The 18,559-nt window shown below is 52.9% G+C and overlaps 1 protein-coding gene across 2 annotated transcripts; it reads right to left on the minus strand.

Moving 5' to 3' along the window:
• Positions 1 to 7,492: 7,492 nt before the first annotated feature.
• Positions 7,493 to 15,918, minus strand: HPCAL4 (hippocalcin like 4). Of its 2 annotated transcripts, none has more exons than XM_054571577.1 (4): positions 15,792 to 15,918; positions 10,105 to 10,274; positions 9,745 to 9,960; positions 7,493 to 8,382 (listed from the first exon to the last, which is right to left on the minus strand). In XM_054571577.1, the coding sequence occupies exons 2-4, from the start codon at positions 10,264 to 10,266 to the stop codon at positions 8,185 to 8,187; spliced, it is 576 nt and encodes a 191-aa protein (XP_054427552.1). In that variant the 5' UTR covers positions 10,267 to 10,274; positions 15,792 to 15,918; the 3' UTR covers positions 7,493 to 8,184. The 2 variants fall into 2 exon arrangements, with proteins under 2 accessions (XP_054427552.1, XP_054427553.1); XM_054571578.1 differs by lacking the exon at positions 15,792 to 15,918 and adding an exon at positions 15,586 to 15,632.
• Between the last annotated feature and the right edge of the window lie 2,641 nt (positions 15,919 to 18,559).

Genomic DNA, 18,559 nt, shown 5'->3' on the forward strand with positions numbered 1-18,559 from the left:
CCAGCAGAGGCCCGCTTCCAGCTCCGCGCTCAGAGGAGGGCCCAGCTCGGCGGCTTTTCCCCATCAAAGCAGAAGGGCCCTTGAAGTCCGTGTCGATGCAAGGCTCTCCTCAGCCTGTTCGAGGCCCCGGACCTGAGAGACTCCCAGAGATTCTGAACCCAAGTTCTTGCTGGGCCCTCGATAGCCAGCAGGGGGCGCGCTCTCCTAGGTCCCGCCAGCCAAGCTTAGGATGACCCAGTTACAGAGCGTGGAGTGGCTGGATGGAGAGAGGGCAGAAGAGAATCAGACCCTTGCACCACCATCCTAGAGTTTCAGGGCACTGGTGGAGAGCCCTGGATGCAGACACTAATGCCTTCCATCCCAAGGCACAGGCCAGGAAACAGACAAGGGGCATCTCTGTGTGAGTCTAGAAGTGTGCACAGGTGGGTGGAAGCAGAAGGAGAAAACACTGGCTTAGCTTGGAGGGCATCTGCCTGGAAGGGGGTACAAAATGGAGAGACCCAGACAGACTCCACCGTCCAAGGAGGAACTAACCAAACCTTATATGGGAGGAAGGGGGAAATAATAACAAAAAAGTTTTAGGATTGGGGAAGTGTTTCCACTTGCCCTTCTCAAGCCTTGGCAGATTCTTTCCATTGATGACCCCAAACTCTCTCCCATCCCAGTTACCCTTTAGCAATATGACTTTGACACATCTCCCATCCAGAGACTCCCATCCGGAGTTGAATCTGAATTGACCTGGTGTCTTGTTTTGACTTGTAGAATGCACTAGAAGTGATGTTATACAGCTTCCTAGCTTAAGCCCTAAGAGGCCTAAGAGGACTAAGAGGCCTTGCAATTCCATTTTTGCCCTCTCGAGGTTCAGCTACTAGGTAAAGATGTCTAGACTTTCCTGCCAGAAAGTCCACATGGTGAGGCAGAGCAGCCCTGGAGGATAAGTAGCCAGTGGAGGACAGTGACTTCCCTAGTGACTGTCAGCATCATTTGCCAGACATATGAGTGAGACCATCAGCCCCAGCTCAGCTCCAGTGAGAGGCTGTGACTCCAGCCACAAAGCAGGAAAACCTCCTAGCTGAGCCCAGCCAACCCACAGAATCATGAAAAAAAAATTGTTGCTGTTTTAAGCACTAAGTTTTGGAGTCACTTGTTACACAGCAATAAATAATGAAACTCTAAGAAGGGGTCAATTATTCTCAGGTGCCTCATGGAGGAGGAGGTTACTTAGGAAGAACGTATAGGGTAGTTCCTTGGGTGGGAGTGAGCACCCAACACAAAGGTGAGACATCCCCATGCTGTCCTGTGACCTGGGTTGAAATGTTGACCTGGGCCAGAGTCCTCTCTTTTGGGAATTTGGAATTGGGAAACAGGGCGTGGAAAGTCAACCACAGAGTGGAAGCGGAGGATGCTATGAAATACAGTTGGCTTCCAAGACACCTGGATGAGCCTTAGTGAGCTGCAGTTATTGTGCAACATAAAACTAAGTGGGGGTAGAAACTCTGTGAGCAGAATGAGCTAATGTGCAGAAGGTAGTAGAGACCCCATGAAAAAAGAACCATGCTGCCCTGAGAGGGAGCTGTCTCTGGTCCCAACAGTTTCCCAAGTCCCAGTTGAGGCCCTGGCTACAGTGCCCAACTCTAAATTTCCATGAGATTCTCCACATCACTTCAACAAACAACACCAACCCCCCAAAAGTTGGTGATTCTCCTTCTTCTTCTCCTTCTCCCTCTCCTCCTCCTCCTTCTCCTCCTCCTTCTTCTTTTTCTTCTTCTTTTTCTTCTTCTTCTTCTTCACCAGCAGCCTTTCCTACCCTTTTTTTCTGGTAACTGGCCCTGCTTCCCTGCCTCCCTGGTCATAGGAGTAAGCATGTGACTTAGACATGACCAACTGTAGAATCCTATTTCCTGGACACAGAGATCAAGCCAAGGATGAACATGTGGCTCCAACTGGGCCACTCTCCCATACTCTTATATAGGGGCACTGGGAGATTTGACTTTCTTCTTTGGGGTTATTAATTTGAGACAATGGGATCTGAGAACCCATCTTCCCCTGAGGCAGGTGAAAGATCATGGGAGATGCCCATCTGGAGAGGACAGTGAGGTCACACAGAGAGGGAAGCAGAAGCAGGGAGAGAGAGAGGGGTCAATGCTGAGTCTCTGCATCCAGCAGAGCCTGAACTTCCCGAGTACATGAGCCACTAAGCCTCCCTTTTTATTAGAGTTTGTTTGAATTGGCCTCAACTAATCCAGCTTGCTTTGCTTGAAGACTAACACATGTGCCCAGCTCATCTGACAGGGAATCACATGGGAAGCTGTATGATAACTATGATGGACTGTGTGTACTTGGGTGGCCAACTGTCTGAGGTTTGGGACGGTTTCACAGAGGAGATCATCGAGGCGGGTGAACGAATGGGTGGCCCAGAGAGGGGCAGAAGCCTGTGTCCAGGTGCAGAAGCCTAAGAGATACCTTAGGGAAATTCAGGGTGTCTCAAACACAGGGTGCAGGAGGGAGAGGTGGGGGAAGAACAGGCTCTTGAAGTCAGCAGGTGAAAGATCACACAGGACCTCGAGGGATTTTTAAGGAATGAATGACACGCAGGGCAGGGGGAGACTTTTGAAGAGTGGACATGGTCAGATCTGTGCCTTAGGGAGATCGCTCTGGTTTCTTTGGGGCAGACAGATGGCGCAGAGAGCAAGTCTGAAAGCAGGAGGTGGACTAACCCAGGCTAGAGATGATGAGGGCCTGAGCGGTAAGCTTTTAGGAGATGGTAAAGGAGCACCCATGCACTCGAAAACAGGCAGGAGACAGGACTCCCCATCCCCCCGGTGCGGCTTCAGCTGGGAAGCTGAACGTCTCAGACTTCTGAGTCACCTCCTTAGGTTCACGGTTGCCCTGAGGCCAGGTCAGCCTCCTTCCTCCATCCTAATTGCTTCCTGCCAACGAAGCTGGCCCCCTCCAAGCGTCCTTGAGAAAGTCCTTGTAAAAAGCACCTGAGCGTTTCAGGAGGAAGCAGGGCGGGCAGCTGCCGCCGCTCCCGACGCCCAGCAGAGAACAGTGCCTTTCTGCCTGTTGAGGGGTCTTCTGAGAACACTTCGCCACCAACTCTCATCACCAATCCCTATCTTATTTGGGTCAGTGGGCGTCTCAGGACTCTGGGCTGGGCTCCTAAGAGTGGCGTAACATAGCGGGCCCCAACCTTTTTGGCGCCAGGGACCGGTTTTGTGGAAGATCAGAGGCGCGGTTGGTGGCGGGGCGCGCGGGGGGGCGGGGCCCGGGGGGGGGGGGGGTGCGGGTTGTGGAAGGAAACAGGAGGCGGAGCTCAGGTGAGTTCGCTCCGTTCACCCGCAAAGGATGGCGGGGCGGGGCGGAGCGGGGGGTAGGGGGAGGGTGGAGGGCGGGAGGCGACAGGAGGCGAGGCGGAGCCGAGCCAAACATCGCTCTCTGCTGGGGGTTGGGGACCCCTGGTGTAACAAACAGATTATGCAGTACACAACCTCTGACCAGCAGGGCAGGTGGGGGCCGAGATCCTGGTCTCGCTCCACTTACCAAGCTGTGCATCCTGGTATAACAGGCCGTGTTTGTTCAGAAGAAGGGATATGTTTTCCTAATCAGCCCAAAGGTGCCATCCACTGGTCTGGCTGTATACTCACGGCCAGTGATGCTTCCACTCAGAGGGCGGCCCTTTTCCTAATTAGTACAGAGGGCGCCACACGGACCATTGTGATCCTGGCTCTCGGCCTTCCTTCCCACTGCCCGCTATGGACTCACTTGGGCTTCCGTGAAGCCTTCCACCGGACAAAGGGAGAAACCAAGCCCCACTGTCCGCCGCCACCGGCTCCCTTCCGGGGGAACTGCTCCACCTGCAGCCCGCACGTGGCAGCATCTGGTCTGGCTGTAGATGACTGGACCAAGGGGTCCCACCAGAAACTAAGCTGAACCAATCAGATTCTTTTGCTTGAGACACCGAGGAGCGTTGTCATCGCTGGTGAGTCTTGATACAGAGCTGGGATGCAGCCCCTTTGTGCAGGGAAACTAAGAAAATCTGAAGAGAAACCAAGGAGAAGTGCACAGATGCAAATATTGCCAAGGGGACGAGAGCCTGTGAGGCCCAGAGAAAAGAGAGAGGCACATTCTTAGTTCTAGTTCAGGTAAGGCCCACTCGTTCTTGATTCTTCCATCTTTAGGGTCTCTTGTAATCTGCTCAGCCCTTTCTCTGAACTATTGGGCGAGTCTCTGTTTCATGTAGCCAGAGTCCTTGCAAGAACAAGGACCTCAGTCCTAAGGAACGGCTGAGGTGCTCCCATGGGGGAGCTCCCCCATCTCCCCTCGCCACAGCCCCGTCCCAGCTTAAAGAGCAGGACTCCTCAGCACAGTCACACCTTTTATTCACTGTCAGTGAAAAAGAAACACCACACAGCACAGGGTTGAACAGTGAGGACAGTCACTGTGGGCACAGCCAGGAGCAGCACATCAGAAAGGGACAGGCACCACAGCGGGGAGTTGGGAGGACCCCCTGCGCCACGCACGACCCCCTCCTGCCCCAGGCCTCCTCACCCCCAGAGCATCCCTTGAGCAGGAAGGGCCAGGCCCCCTGGAAGGCCTGGTCTTACCCTCACACTCTAGCAAAGGTAAAAGAAAACCCTGAAAATTGCAGAAAGACAATCCCATATTTTTGAGACTTTTCAATGCAAAATTTGAATGTTTTTTCAAAACTGATGAATAAAATATATAGGAAATGTATTCTTGCCTTTACCATGATCTCTAAAAGTCAGCACAAAGCCTCACCCAGGGTGGGTCTTCAGGAAATATTTGTTGCTTTAGTAAATTTTGGTGTAAAAATATTTACAGTGTCAGCTTACTCCCTTGCCGAGAAACCCCAGCTTATTGTTTCTCTCTCCTCCCCTCCTTCTCCCTCCCCCCCCGCCCCGCCCCCAGCAGAATGAATTTCTACCTCTAGGGACTCTGCCATTGTCAGGAAAAGATACAGAGCCTTTGATATAAGCTTCTTTTTGCTTAATTTTTGATTTAAGGTAAGTTATGTAATCCTGACTATAGCTCAAAGGGCTGGAGTGGCCATCTGAAGTAGCCCTTGCTGATGAGTTTTAGAGATAAGGAGGAGCTCATGAATTAGCTCAAAGGTTGAATGAAAGCATACAGTTAGAAGGCAGATTTTAGAATTTTGCAATTCAGAGTTGCTGCAAGAAGACACAGAACTTCAAAGGAGAGTTTGTATTTATCAATGTTTTAACTGTCTGTATATTTTTGAGTCTATGCAAGTCATACATCAGTCTCTGCTAACCTTGTGCTTTGTGACAGGTCGCTCTCAGCTGGGGTGGAGATGGGAGGACTGCCTCTCTTCTCACAGCAGGGCCGGTGCTCTACCATAGGAGCTCTGGAGCACAGTCCTTGGGACATCCAGGAGCACATGGGAGCTAGGCCTGGCCTGCCTGTGGCTCCTCCCATTGGCAAGATGGTGGTCCTGCTTCCTGGCCTGGCATTATGTGTCTAACACTGATAGGCTACATGAGAATCTTTGTTCTTGCCAACAAACATCACCCAGGGTACATGTCCCAAAGTTTGCAGCGATCAGACACACCCTCACGTGTAGGACTTGCCTACCAGCAGGGAAAAAACAAAAGCAGTTCCTTTAGAGAGGAAGATGATGATAAAGACAGTGCAAGATGCTTCCAGGACAGCACTGACTTGGCCACAGAGCTGCCCAGAAACAGAAAACAAGATACTTGAAAATGTGGAGTCTTCAACCAAAATTCTCTTTCTTTTTAGAAGACCACAGCCTTAGCAGGAAGCTTGTAAAAGACTAAAACCAACTTAGCTTGCCCCACCATCGACCTCTGTACCACTCATAGTCAAACAAATGAGCAGGGGAGAGACTCTGAAGGGAAGAAAACTTCTTAGAGCCTTGGGCTCAAGTCTATGTGCTGTGCCAATTCCTGACTGTGTGCTTTTGCACAATGGACTCTCTGTGTCTCAGCTTCCAAGTCTGGAGAAAAGGAATGAAAATCCTCACTTCCCTAGGCTGTGTGTAGAATGAGATGGAGTCAGTGACAAACCTTTGAAAGCTCTAAGTTCTGTGTGGTTGGGAGTTGGGTTAGATTCAATGTTTGGGGGAAAAGGACCCCACTTTGTAAAAAGTCTTCCATTGGAAGTGTCAGCTGAGTCAGGCTATTGAGTATCTATATCTGTGGTGCACTGATAGCATAAGACACACCTAATGGCCAGCTCCTGGGGGCAGTGGAACATCCTTTGAGGTGTTACTAGATAAAAGCATGCTGGTCACTGCCCAAGGATGTGAATTGCCCAGGTTTACCATGTGGCTGGCCCTAGGCAGGAGAGAAAAAGTGTGGTGACCGAGTGGCCTTGCTACCTCCAAGAGTAGCAAGAAGAAAGGTCTGATAGGGTTTGGGACCAACGGTCAGCATCCCCTAGAGTTTCCACGTGCAGAGAGGGAGGACAGGTGAACACTCAGAAGTAAAGTGCATGCTGCATTGCTTTCCTGCTGATACAATCCGCACCCCCATCTCAGCAACTAGTCCCTGCTCCCACCCTGGGCTGCCAGCACCTGTGTCCTAGACTGTTTTCATCAGCAGTTCAAGAGGAAATCAACTGTCACTGCACATCAAAGCTAATTTCTGATCACAAGTACAGGAGAGTGTAAAGTGAAAGGCTTGAAGAAGCAAGATGAGTTCTCTAGCTATCAAAGCATGCAGCTGTATAGCTCATGAATCCAAAATCAGAAAGCAGACATTGGAAAGCAAAGCCACTGCACTGAGAAGATGATGAATAACCTGGCAGATGCAGGATTTGGGGTTAGAAAAAGCTTTTCAAATGGAGCACACCCTGAACATTTTTAGGCATTTGGTCCATAAATGCAGCCTGGCAGTCTAAAAGGTGGCCAGGTGGTCCTCTCTCTAGCTCCTTCTGCTTCTGTAGCAGTAAAAGAACAAGCCCATCCTAGAAACTAGACCAAATCCACAAAGGAACTACCAAGATGTGGGAAATGCACAGTTTCACTCTTGGCAAATCTTGGTGTGTATGTGTGTGTGTGTGTTTCTGAAGACAGCACCTAACCAGGGTAGTGTGCAACAGAGTTGTTCACTGAATTGAAAAAGGTCATCAAAAAAGGAAGCTGCTGATGGTGACAGCTCAGGATTTAGCCTGATAAGAAAGTGTTTTCTGGTGAGTTTAGTGGTATTTTCCCTTTTTTTCAGCTCTTTTTTCCCCATGAAAAGTGGCACTTCTACATTCATTTTATCATTTTACAAGAAATTGAGTAATATAAAGAATATTTTAATACCCTAAACTAATAAAATGACTTCAGCTCCTTTTAAAGGTACTAAAAAAATAAGTATTAAATAAATTTAAATTCTTCTTAAAACTTCCACTCACATAGTTCCCAGACCTCCAAACACTGCTCATTTCAGCCTTCTGCAGCTCTGTGTAGAACTGAGTGGAAAGATTTAATACTTCCTGTCAGATTAACCAGCCTGACCGCACCCTCTGCTCAGCTGTGTTCGACATCCCCATCTGTGACTCTGACCACTGGAAGTCTGCCTTCCTGCTCTGTGAGCTTCCAGAGGGCACGAAATGTGTCTTGTAGGCTACCACTTCCTTAGCACCTACAGGTGCCTGACATTGAACGGTGCTCGATAAACATTAGCTGAAGAAAGGACTGAATGAATGCTTCAAAGACAAGGGCCAGAAGGGTGGAGTTGAGGGGGCAGGGCAGAGACCACCTTTAAGGGATCTAGGTCTTCAGCACAGGACAGATCCAATTTGGCCCTTTATCTGGGGTGTGTGGGCCATTCTACAAAGCATAACCCCAGGAAGAATGGACTTTCAAAGCAGAGCACCATCCCCCCCTCCTTAACCCTGCCTGTAGGGGCAAAAGCCAACTCCCCTATGCCCAGTGGATGTTAGTTCTGGGCCGAGACTGGGGGCGGTGCTAGACCACAGAGTACCTGAGGATCTGTCCCTTTTCCAGGGTGAGGTGGTCCCTCAAGGATCTTGACTGAGAGAGCAAGGGCTTGGACAGAGGGGTGGGTAGGCCAGAGAGTGAGGTTGGAGTACCCCTCCCCCTGGGGAAAGGCCAGCCAGAGAGATCATGGGGTTGGGCGGTGACCACGCTCCTCCTGGCCAGGGTCCCTGCCCCTCACCAGCCTCTACTCTCTACTTCTGCATGTCACACTGCAGCAGCAGCACAATGGATGGGTCGCTCTTGGCCGCCTCCTTGAACTCTTCCAGAGTAATCTGGTCATCTTTATCCTGGTCCATCTTCTTGAAGATCTTGTCCACACGCTGCTGGGGCGTGAGCCCATCCTGGTTCATGCGCATCATGATCACGGTGCCCACCATCTTGTAGATAGCCTGGTAAGTCACAGGGGGCAGGGAGGATTAGGAGTAAATGAAGGAGGTCTGGGAGTGGGCAGGGAGAACACTGGGAAATGGTGAGGATGCTGGAAGGTGATGTATGGTCATTAAGATTGCTTATTTAATGAGCATTTCAAACGAACATGTCTAAAACCCAACTCTTCACTTCCGACCTGCTCTTCCCCAGGCATTTCCTTTCTCAGGAAATAGCAAATTCATTCTTTTAGTTGTTCAGACCAAAGACCTTGACACCCTTCTTGACTTTCCGTCTCTCACACCCACATCCAATCCTGCAGCCAATCTTGTCAGCCTTAATTTTGCAATAAATCCTGTATCTAACCACTTCCACTGACTGCCTCTCCACAGCTGTCACCTCCATCAGCTCCTGACTGGGCTGCAGTGGAAGCCTCCTAACTAGTCTCCTTGCTTCTGATTCTCCAGCACCACCCCCCACCCCCCGCCTTTAGTCTATTCTCCATATGGACCAGAGAGAGTACTTATTGGCTTCCCATCTCACTCAGAATAAAGTCAAGTCTCTCCCCCAGGTTATGAGATGGTAAATGACTGGGCTCCTGGCTACCCATCTGACCTCCTCCCTACCACTCTCCCCTTGCTCACTTCTCCCTACCGCCCTGGCCTCCTGACCACTCCTTGAGCACTGCAAACACAATCTAACCTCAGGGTCTTTGCATTTATTATTCCCTGGGCATAGACCCCTCTTCCCCCGACATCTGCGTGCTTAGCTTCCTCACCTTACTTATTCAGGTTGCTGCTCACCCTTCACCTCATAAAGTTGCTTTCTTCTATTGCTCTCTCCCGTGTGCTTTGCTTATCTTCTTTAGAACACTTACTGCCTGGCATAGCATAGTTTTGTTGTTGTTGTTTTAAATTTTTCTCACTGGTGAAAATGTCCCATGAAAGCAGGACCTTTGATCAGAGCCTAGCACGTGGCAGACACTCAATACATATTTGTTGAAAGAATAACGAGCTAAGGGAACTTCGGCTCTGGCGTCAGACTCTGGATGTGAATCATGAACCACCACTTGCTACGTTTCCTCGTCTGTAAAATGGGGTTTCTGATAGCACCTACCCTATAGGGTTCTTGGGTAAAGCACTTACTTAGCACAAGGCCTGTTCAACACCAAGTGCCAAACCCATACTAGTTAACCACTGAATCCTGGGAGGAGGGATGGGGGGTGGGGGAGAAGGTGGGCGCAGCGAAGAGGCCCCCGGGGTCCCCGAAGCCCCCGAGGAGCGTGGCCAGAGAGGGCGGTGCCCGAGAAGGGCCCGGCTGCGAAGGCAGGGGGCGCGCCACCCCAGCACATCCCGGCCGCTCGGCTCCAACCCCAGCCAGCGCACCTCGATGATCTCCAGCATCTCCAAGCGCGTGATGCGCCCGTCGCCGTCCAGGTCGTACATCTCAAAGGCCCAGTTGAGTTTCTGCTCAAAGCTGCCGCGGGAAGTGACCGAAAGGGCGCAGATAAACTCCCGGAAGTCGATAGTGCCGTCGCCATTCTTGTCGAAGGTGCGGAAGGCGTGCTGGGCAAATTTGGAGGCATCGCCGTAGGGGAAGAACTGAAGCGGGTATGCAGAGGTTGGGGCTTAGTTACAGCCTTGCCTCTCCTCCGGCCCATTCCCTGGGGTTGCTTGGCCCCGTCCCGTCCCTTCGGCCCGCCCCCTGGGGTCCTGGCCCCGCCCCGCCCCTCCGGGTCCGCCCACCTTGATGTAGAGCTGCTGGAACTCCTCCAGGTTGAGGATGCCGCTGGGGCAGTCCTTCAGAAAGCCTTTGTACCACTGCTTCAGCTCCTGCTCGCTGAACTCAGTATTCTGAACCAGGTCCTCCAGCACCTCTGGGGCCAGTTTGCTGTTGGTCTTCCCCATGGCGGGGCCTGGGGGACAGGCGCAAGGTCCTCACCTCAGCAGCAGTCCTCTAAGTCCCGTAAACCAGGGTTCCCTTTCTCTACAACAGCCTCCACCCATAACAAACCCACGTTCCCATAGCCAAGGTCCCGCCTTCCACAGCAGGGTGAGTATCTCTCCTCTCACCACGATGCTAGACAAGCCCCATCCTCCTACAGCTGGGCCCTCTCCTTCACCCATCCCTTCCCATAGCTTTCCTACCTCCCCTCTCAGCCCCTCCCCCGCGACATGGGGGCGGGGTCCCTTCCCCTCGTTACTCTCCCGCATAAAAGGGCCTCCACAGCAGGCCACTCCTCTCTCCTTGTACAGGTTTCTTCCCCTGGCACCCAGGATCCCTAGCCTTTTAGGTCTCAGCTCTCCTCCTTTTCACTGACAGATGCTACATGCCACAACCTTCATCCTCTCCTGTTTAACCTTCCATAGCTCCCCACACCTATAGAATAGAGTCTTAGTTCCCTCCCTGCTTTTCAGATCTTTCACACTCAGCCCCACCTGCTTCTGCAGGCTCCTCTCCTACCAGGGACCAGAGGCAGGTTCCTCATGGGTCCCCCACTGGCACCGTCTCTCAAGTTCTCCCTCAAGGCCTGCCAGGCCATCTCCACCGGAAGCTTCTCTCCCCCTTTCTTCTGTACTAATAGAAGTCCTAGCTGGTAGCATTGATGGCCCCGATTACATTCCTCTTTTCATTAGTTCACTCATTCCCTGAGCATTATTGAGGCTGACTGTGGTAGGGCCTGTGCTAGTCACGGGGATAGAGCAGACATCAGCCAACTTTCAGTAACTCATGCTTAGGTCAAAGAGGTAGGTGGCTGATTATACAAGACCTTCATTCCATGCCAAGGAGTTCGGCTTTTACCCAGAGGGGATGGAAGCTCTTGGGGTTTTAAAGCAAAGGTTAAGAAGATAGCCTTCATTCCACAACCCTTACAGAATGCTTACAATATGGCAGGTCCTGAACTAGGTACTGGAGATCCAGGGAGAAGGAATGTGTTTTAGAATTTTTTCCTCTGGCTACAATGTACAAGACGACCTGGGTGGTGGGGAGGAGTGGAGGTAGGGGAAGCAGAGAGGGGCATGCTGCACAGCTCAGGTGAGAGATGATGGCACTAACGCAAGGGCTGTGAAGAGATGGGGATGCACCGAGAGCTGTTAAGAGGGGGCGTTGGCGGGCCTTGGTGACCAAATGGATGTGGGGTGAGAGGGATGGAGGAGTTTAGGCAGATGCTCAGATCTGGGGATAAACAGACGAAGCAATTTTGGGGTGGATGAAGAGTTAGTCCTCAGCCAGAACAAGAGCCCCTCAAGTAGCCTGTGCCAGGAGGTGTTTGCAGAGCGGGGTACAGCCCTCCCCAGGACACCTGGCCAGGGTGATGCTGCACCAGGCCCTGAAGGCTGGATGGACAGCCTGTCTGAATTCCATTGGAGGAATGTCTATCCAGAGCTTGAGTTTCCCAAGAAATGGCCTGGGAGGAGACTTTGACCTGCCTGGAGTCTTTGGAATGGCACCAGACTCCAACCTGAGGGCAGCCTGTCATGGAGACACTCTGGAAAAAGAAGCCCTCAGGTCAGCAGAAGGAATGCCGTTTTGACAGCGCAGCCCAGGCTAGTGTGGCTTCTAATCTTTACTGCTGGGAGCTCCATAAACTACCGAGGACTCGTCTGCTCCATGCCCCCTCCCTTGCTGCGTGACCTAAAGTCAGTTACAGGATATCTATGGACCTCCGATTGCTCTTATGGGCCATGAGGAAGATCAAGGAGCAGTGGGGGTAGCTACATCCTCCTCCACCTACTATCCTCAGAGGATGAGGAATCCTACATGCCCCCAGCGGAAGCCAGGGAGAGAGATGCATGCCATCCTCAGGAACTTGGAAATGTGGGGTTCAAAACAGCTGCACCAGAACCAGAGTCAAGGATGCCTCTGGAACACCATGGGCAGAAGGAGGTAGGCTCCAAACCCAGCTGCCCCCTCCTCAAGTCCAAAGCACACTGAAGACTCAGGGTATAGTCAGGGGAGCTAGAGCACCCAGAGGCGGAGGTGTCTGATGGGCGAGGCAGAGCCCCTTCCGCTGTCTCCGGTGAAATGTGCCTGAGTGTCTGCATGAGGTGCGGGGTGTGGGTGGGAGCATGTCAATGCATGAGACTGTAGATCTGTCAGAGCGCACAGTTGCTGTGTGTGTCATAGTGTCTGTGTGCCTCTCACCTTCTGCCCCTTTTCTCCTCCCTCCCACGATTCTCTGTCTGGGGCTATACCTGTTCCTGCGCCCCATCTGGTCCCAGGCGCACCAAGGACTATGTCTCCTCCTTCATCTCTACTTACTTCCTCTAGCTCTTAGATCAGCAGGTCGAACCTGGCAGTGCCCTTTAAGATCATCCCATTGTGGTAGTGAAAACCCTGAGAGTTGCAAGGCAGGTCAGTGGGAGGCCCAGGTAAGCACCTAAGCCCAATCCATGCTACTACCTGAACCACCTCCTCCAAAGCGTGGCAGCTCTTGTCCAGTACAAGCCTTCCCCGCTCCTACTTGCTTTTTGGGGAAACCATAGTTCTGACCTCCCTCAGCCTCAGTGGGACTATCTTGCCAGGCTCCAGGCCACAGTGTCTGACACCCAGGAAATATCCACCCCTTGGGGTAGCCCCCCAACACCTCTAACCCAGCAAGCACATCTTCAACCTATAGCTGTCCTCTCTCCATTGCCCTTTCCTTCCCCTCATCCCAAGGGGGAAATGCCATATTGGTTACCTTCAGTTTTCCCCTTTCCCTTTTCCCCAGGCCCAACTTGCCACCAAGTCCTATTGTTCCTTCTTTTGAAGTGCTTGGGAAACTTCACTATGTTCGTTCTGTCATCATAGTCAGGGCCAGAGGCACAGCCAAGCAGGCTGAAGTCCCGCGGGGACCCCGCTAGGTAAGCCATGCCTGTAGGCTCAGTTGCCTCAGAGGAAATGCCTTTCCTCTGATTCCTTTCTTCCAAGGGAATATTTTTCCTGGTTCTGCCCAGAAGTATAACATCGGCAAGAGGCGGCCATGCCCGCAAGCCCCCTCAAACTCCAGAATCCTCTAGAACCTGGTGTCAAGGTGCCCGCCTGTCTAGTCTCCCCTCCCACTGCTCCCCTCACAACTATATACTCCTTTCAAGCCAAGCCTCTCACAGCCGGGACCTACCTCTCCTATTGCTTACCTGGTTTCCTCTCCCCCAGTACCCTTCCTTCTTTCCTGGACCCATGCAGCATAATCAGCCTGCAGAGCTGGCTGAAGCCCACTTCTTATGGTCAGCCTCTCCCCAGCGGGATGGTGGGCAGTCAGCAGCGTGGGGACGGCACTTTGGGCATGAGTAGACCCTGTGAGGCTATGGAGTTGAGCCTCACAAGTATGTAGACCTCGGAGCTCTCTGACCCTCAGCTGGAGTTCTAAGAATTCTAGAATGGAGCCCGATTTGGGAGAGGCCTTTGCATTAAACCCTTGCCTGAGCCAGAAAAAGTCCTCCAGACCTTTTTGCTCAATGGCAAAGAGCTTATCCCCTCCCAATAAAACCCAGTCCACTTTGGAGAAGGTCAAAGAGTGAGAAAAGTGCTCTCCTTATTGTTCCTAAGTTTGTCCTCCTGTAGCTACCCCACAGGCATCCCCACTCTGTCCCTCTGTGGCTGCTCAGAACTGCCCTGGAGAGACATAGGGGTGATGACTAGGACCCAGCGATGTTCCGTGAATGTCCTTTGGTGAATTACATGAGGGACAAAACCCCCTTCTTTCTCCATTGAATGGCATCAGGCTGTTTTATCTGTGTTCTCCCACCATTGCACCAACTTCAGAGACAATGTGAGCCAGACCTGGCAAAAGGAAGGGTTCACCCAAGGTAAAGCAGAGCCCATCGGCAGCAACGCAAAGGCCAGAACACACTGGGGGCATGTTCTGTTGGCACCATGGCCCTGCTGATTGTGCACAGGCTCCTCTGCTTACCTCTTGCGGGCTACCCTCCAGCCGTGAAGGAGCTGGCATAAGGCCATACACAAAGCCACTGCCCTCTGTGCCCAGAGGCTTCTCCCAGAGGGCAGAGTTCAGGGTTGTGGGCTTCAGGTGGGGAGGTGGCAGTTAGGGTGGGAGGGACTGAGGGATGCGATAATCCCACACCGTCACCCAGCTTCAGAGAAGCTAGTGTGGAGATGGTTGCCATGGTGACAACAGCTCCCTGGTCAGGAGATTTTTCTCTTTCCTCTCCTTCCTTTGCTCTTCTCCAAGCAGCAGCCATAGTAGCAGCAGCCAGGTCTTCTCCCTCTCCTTGTTAATGAGAGGCAGGGGATAATAAACAGAGTGTGGGCCCTGCTGGCCACCTCTGCCTTGGAGCTGTCCATGCCATGTGGCTGGCTGGTCTAGGAGGGACAGTTGAGACGGGACCCTGGCTCAGGGAATGGGGAGGGCGGGGTGGCTGGGATGTAGGCCTGTGTAAGAAGTGATGTCTTTTCAGTGAGAACTAAAGCCCCCCAGGACTCCCCTTTGAAACATCCTCATAATTCAGAGATAGAGGGAAAGGGTCCTGTTTTCTCATAATCAGCCATAAAACCAGAGTGTGTCACTGTTTGAAGGCTGTTCAAGATCATCTATCTCATCCATCCCACCTTTGGTCCCGACCCCTTCCTCGTTTCATGAAGGATCAGAGAGGGATGTGACTTGGCCCAAGCCGGACAGCACTGAGGCAAAGGCAAGATTTGAACCCAGCTCTTCTGCCCTCCATGAGCAATACAGTCCACATGTAGTTTTGGCACAGTCCCTGCAGAGCAGCAGGAAGATAGGAACCCAGAAGGAGTGACTGGGCGCAAGAAGGCCAGAGAAGGTACAAATCAGAAAGATATTTGAGAGGAAGAATAAGAGGACCAGGTGCTTTGGCTGTGAGGGGTGAGGGGAATGGAGGAGGGTGGGACCTTGGCAGCAGTGACTGACAGGTATGGGTGGTCTGCTGAGGGTTGGAGCCCCTAGTTCATCCTTCAGCCAGGATGAAAGAGGCCAAACATGGGATCTCTGCCTAGCACTGAGACCAGGGAGAGGGGACGCTGTTGAGAGAGTGTTGTGAGGAAGGGAGGGTTGGGGTTTTTAAAGAGGGGGAGGAGCTGAGCTGCTGGTGGGGCTGGGTGATGTGGGTGGGGGCTATCTTGGGGGTGGGAGGTTGCTATGGGACTAAGTAGATTACCTATCTCCAAAGGAGGGAGGTTGACTGGTGTCTTCTCTAGTACCAGCAACACTGCACCCCCAGGTGTGTGTGTGTGTTGGGGGCTAGAGCCGTTGTTGTTCTTACCTGAGCTGGGGATAAGGAAGCAGCTCTGCCTCCTTTCCTGGGACCCACGGGACCTGGACTTGGGTGGAGGTCCACCCTCCAGATGCTGCCCCCTGTGGCAGAACCTGGGGTCAGGGAGATGCATCAGAGGGGGCAGGACACGAGGATGAAAATAGAGAGGGGAGGGGGAGGGGACAAGGGACTCCGCCCAGCCCCACCCGCGTTACCTGAGGCCGCTCGCCAGGTCGCTGGATGGCTCCGAGTCTCAGTCGGCCTCGGGGACCGAGACTGGCTCGCGGGTTGGCGGCCAGGTTCTCCAAGGTCCGCGCCGGAGACGCCTCCCAGCTCTGGTACCGCTAAGTGTCTCTCGGAGGCGACAGGATTTGTATAAGCCCCGCCTCACCCCGGACAAGCTGGGTGTTGATTGGCTCCTCTGGGGCAGAGTGGCAGGCGGAGTTTCAGGTGGGGACCCGGTGGCCAGTGAGGCCCTCGCTGCTGGAGTGCGCCCCACCCGCCCACGCTGACCTTCCCGGGGTCGTGAGGAAGGGGGAGGGCTGTACCCTCACTGTAACTCTCACCTCAAGGCTTGGACCCCGGGCTACAGTCTGGGGTGAAAAGTGTCGACGATTGAAGTGGATTCTCAAAAACAACCGCACCGTTGCTATGGAAACGGGAGAACCACAGCCTAGTCTCTAAGCCTTCCCTCCCTGGGCCCCAGCGGGGGTGGGGATGGAAGAGGGGATGAGTCACAGTATGTGACCCCCTCCATATCCCACCCGAATTTGGAGGAAGGCTAAGAGGAGTGCCGAGGAGCTGAGCGGCGGAGGGAAGAGATGGGATGGTCAGCAGCACACGCCTTCGCGTCGCCCCTTCAGCACACTCACTCCCCTCACGCTGTGAGGTGGAAAGGAGGGTGGGTGGGCGCGAGGAGCTCAGTATGAATGGCGAAGGACCCAACCTCCCTGGCTCACTAGCCGTGGGCTCCCTAAAGCCCCTAATTCCAAGCCCTGCCCAGGCAGCCTTCCTTATTTCTCACGGAACCCCCAAAGACCTCTCGGGATCTCCCCTAGAAAGATCCCTCTGACTACCCCATAGACCCCTTCATTCCTCCACCCTCCCATCTTCCCGTCCTGTAGTCGGAGCCGGTCCCCAGCTGCCGCCAGTCTCCGGCCTCGGATGTTGACACAAACCCGAGGCGGTTTACACTGAGCGGGTCTGGAAGGTTTCAGGGCCCCGGGAACAACTCCTCCCCGCACTTGAGGGTCTCCCCTAAGTCCGGCCGGGCCGCCTCAGCTGCACTGGCAGCTGAGAACGCGCGACCCAAGGCTGTGGGAAAGAACTCTTTTATTCCAAATTGGGGGCGAAAGGGGGAGCAGATACCCTCCTGCTGGGCCACGTGCAGAGAAGGGATTTCTAGGCGTCCGTCAAAAGTGGGGCGGGGCGTCGGTAGGGTTGGTCCAATGGGAGCGGGGATGCTGAAGAGCCGTGGAGAAAGAGGCGGGGCTTCTGCCAAAAGAGCACAAGGTGAGGTGGCCTGGGCGATAGTCGGGTAGAGGAGCTGAGCTGCAGGCCAAGGGTGAAGGCGAAGCTTCGCTGGCTGGTCCCAGAAACTCCCCGTCCGGGCTCGCTGAAGAGCAACCAGTGGATCTCTCACGCTCTCTCCCCCCTCCTCCCTCCCTCTCCTCTCATTCTCTGTCTCAGAACAGTCCCATTTCTCCTTGAATCCATTTTGCTGTCCCATCCTCCCTGCTACAGGCTCTGTCTTCTCTCTGGGACCTGGGGCCTAGCAGCAGCTCCATTAGCAGGTGTATCCCTGGACCCTTTGGTTGGTGACGCACGAGGGACAGGTGTTTCAAAGCCCTGACCCTGTCACGTCCTGATCACTTTCTCTGCTCTGGGCCGGAACTCATCCCTGCTCATGAAAACACCCCCAAGACCCGAGGAAGTGGGGAGAGACAGCCGGGGATGCTGGAGGTGGTATCTGAAACTCCATGGGTCCCATCTTTGCCAATGACGCCAGACATGACCATGGGCAAGATCTTTCTCTCTCTGGGCCTCCCAGTCTGTAAAATGTGGAAGCTGGTACAGGAGTCCCAGGGGAGCAGGGGAAGAATTTCAACTAGCAGAGTGGAGAAAGGCTGTCACCCTGAACAGAAGTATGTAGGCATGAATCTGATAGTTTTACATTTGTGAGCTTCTTAACAATAACTACCATAATTGAGAATGTCTGTGTCAGGCATTATCCTAACACTTTATACATATTACTTAATTTATTTTCCTCTTAAGAACTTTTTTAAAGATTTTAAAAGAAGGGAGAAAGAGCCTCCTGCACGCCCCCTACTGGGGACCTGGCCCAAAACCCAGGCACGTGCCCTGACTGGGAACCAAACCAGCAACTCTTTGCTTTGCAGTCCAGCACTCAATCTACTGAGCTACACCAGCCAGGACTCCCCTTAAGAACTTTATGAAGCAGGTACTGCTATTACTCCCATTTAACAGATGAGGAAATTGAGGCTCAGAGCAGTTGACTAGCCCAAGATCACATAGCTAGCACAGTTGCAGAGCTGGGATTTGAATCCAAGCAGTCTGACCCCAGCCATTATATTCTACTGCCTCTCTTTTAAGATCCCTCAAGTCCTTATGGGGAATGACCTTGGATTGGAATATTCTTTCTGATCCCCCAAAGCTTTAGAAAGACAAAGCCCAACCTTCTGGGAGCAGCTTCTGTGTCTCAAGCCAACAAGACATTGGATTCCAACAGCAGCAGTAGAGCTGGAGTAGGGAATGCAGAACTTCAAGAGTGCCAGTGTGTGCTTCTCCTGACATCCTCACCCTGGCCCTGGAATCCAGCATGTGATCCAGGAATCCCAGGTAAGCAGGGGAAGGAAGAAGGCAAGGGGCAGTTGGTGAGGCAAGATATATTGGTCCTGTTCTTGCTCTTTAAATCCGCCAGGATCACCCATGAATCATTTCAGGGCCTGGGACTGTTTCCGAG

This window comes from Pteronotus mesoamericanus, unplaced genomic scaffold (assembly GCF_021234165.1).
Source record: "Pteronotus mesoamericanus isolate MK-2021 breed Mesoamerican mustached bat unplaced genomic scaffold, CSHL_Meso_final contig_221, whole genome shotgun sequence".
In the NCBI taxonomy this organism is placed as follows: domain Eukaryota; kingdom Metazoa; phylum Chordata; class Mammalia; order Chiroptera; family Mormoopidae; genus Pteronotus; species Pteronotus mesoamericanus.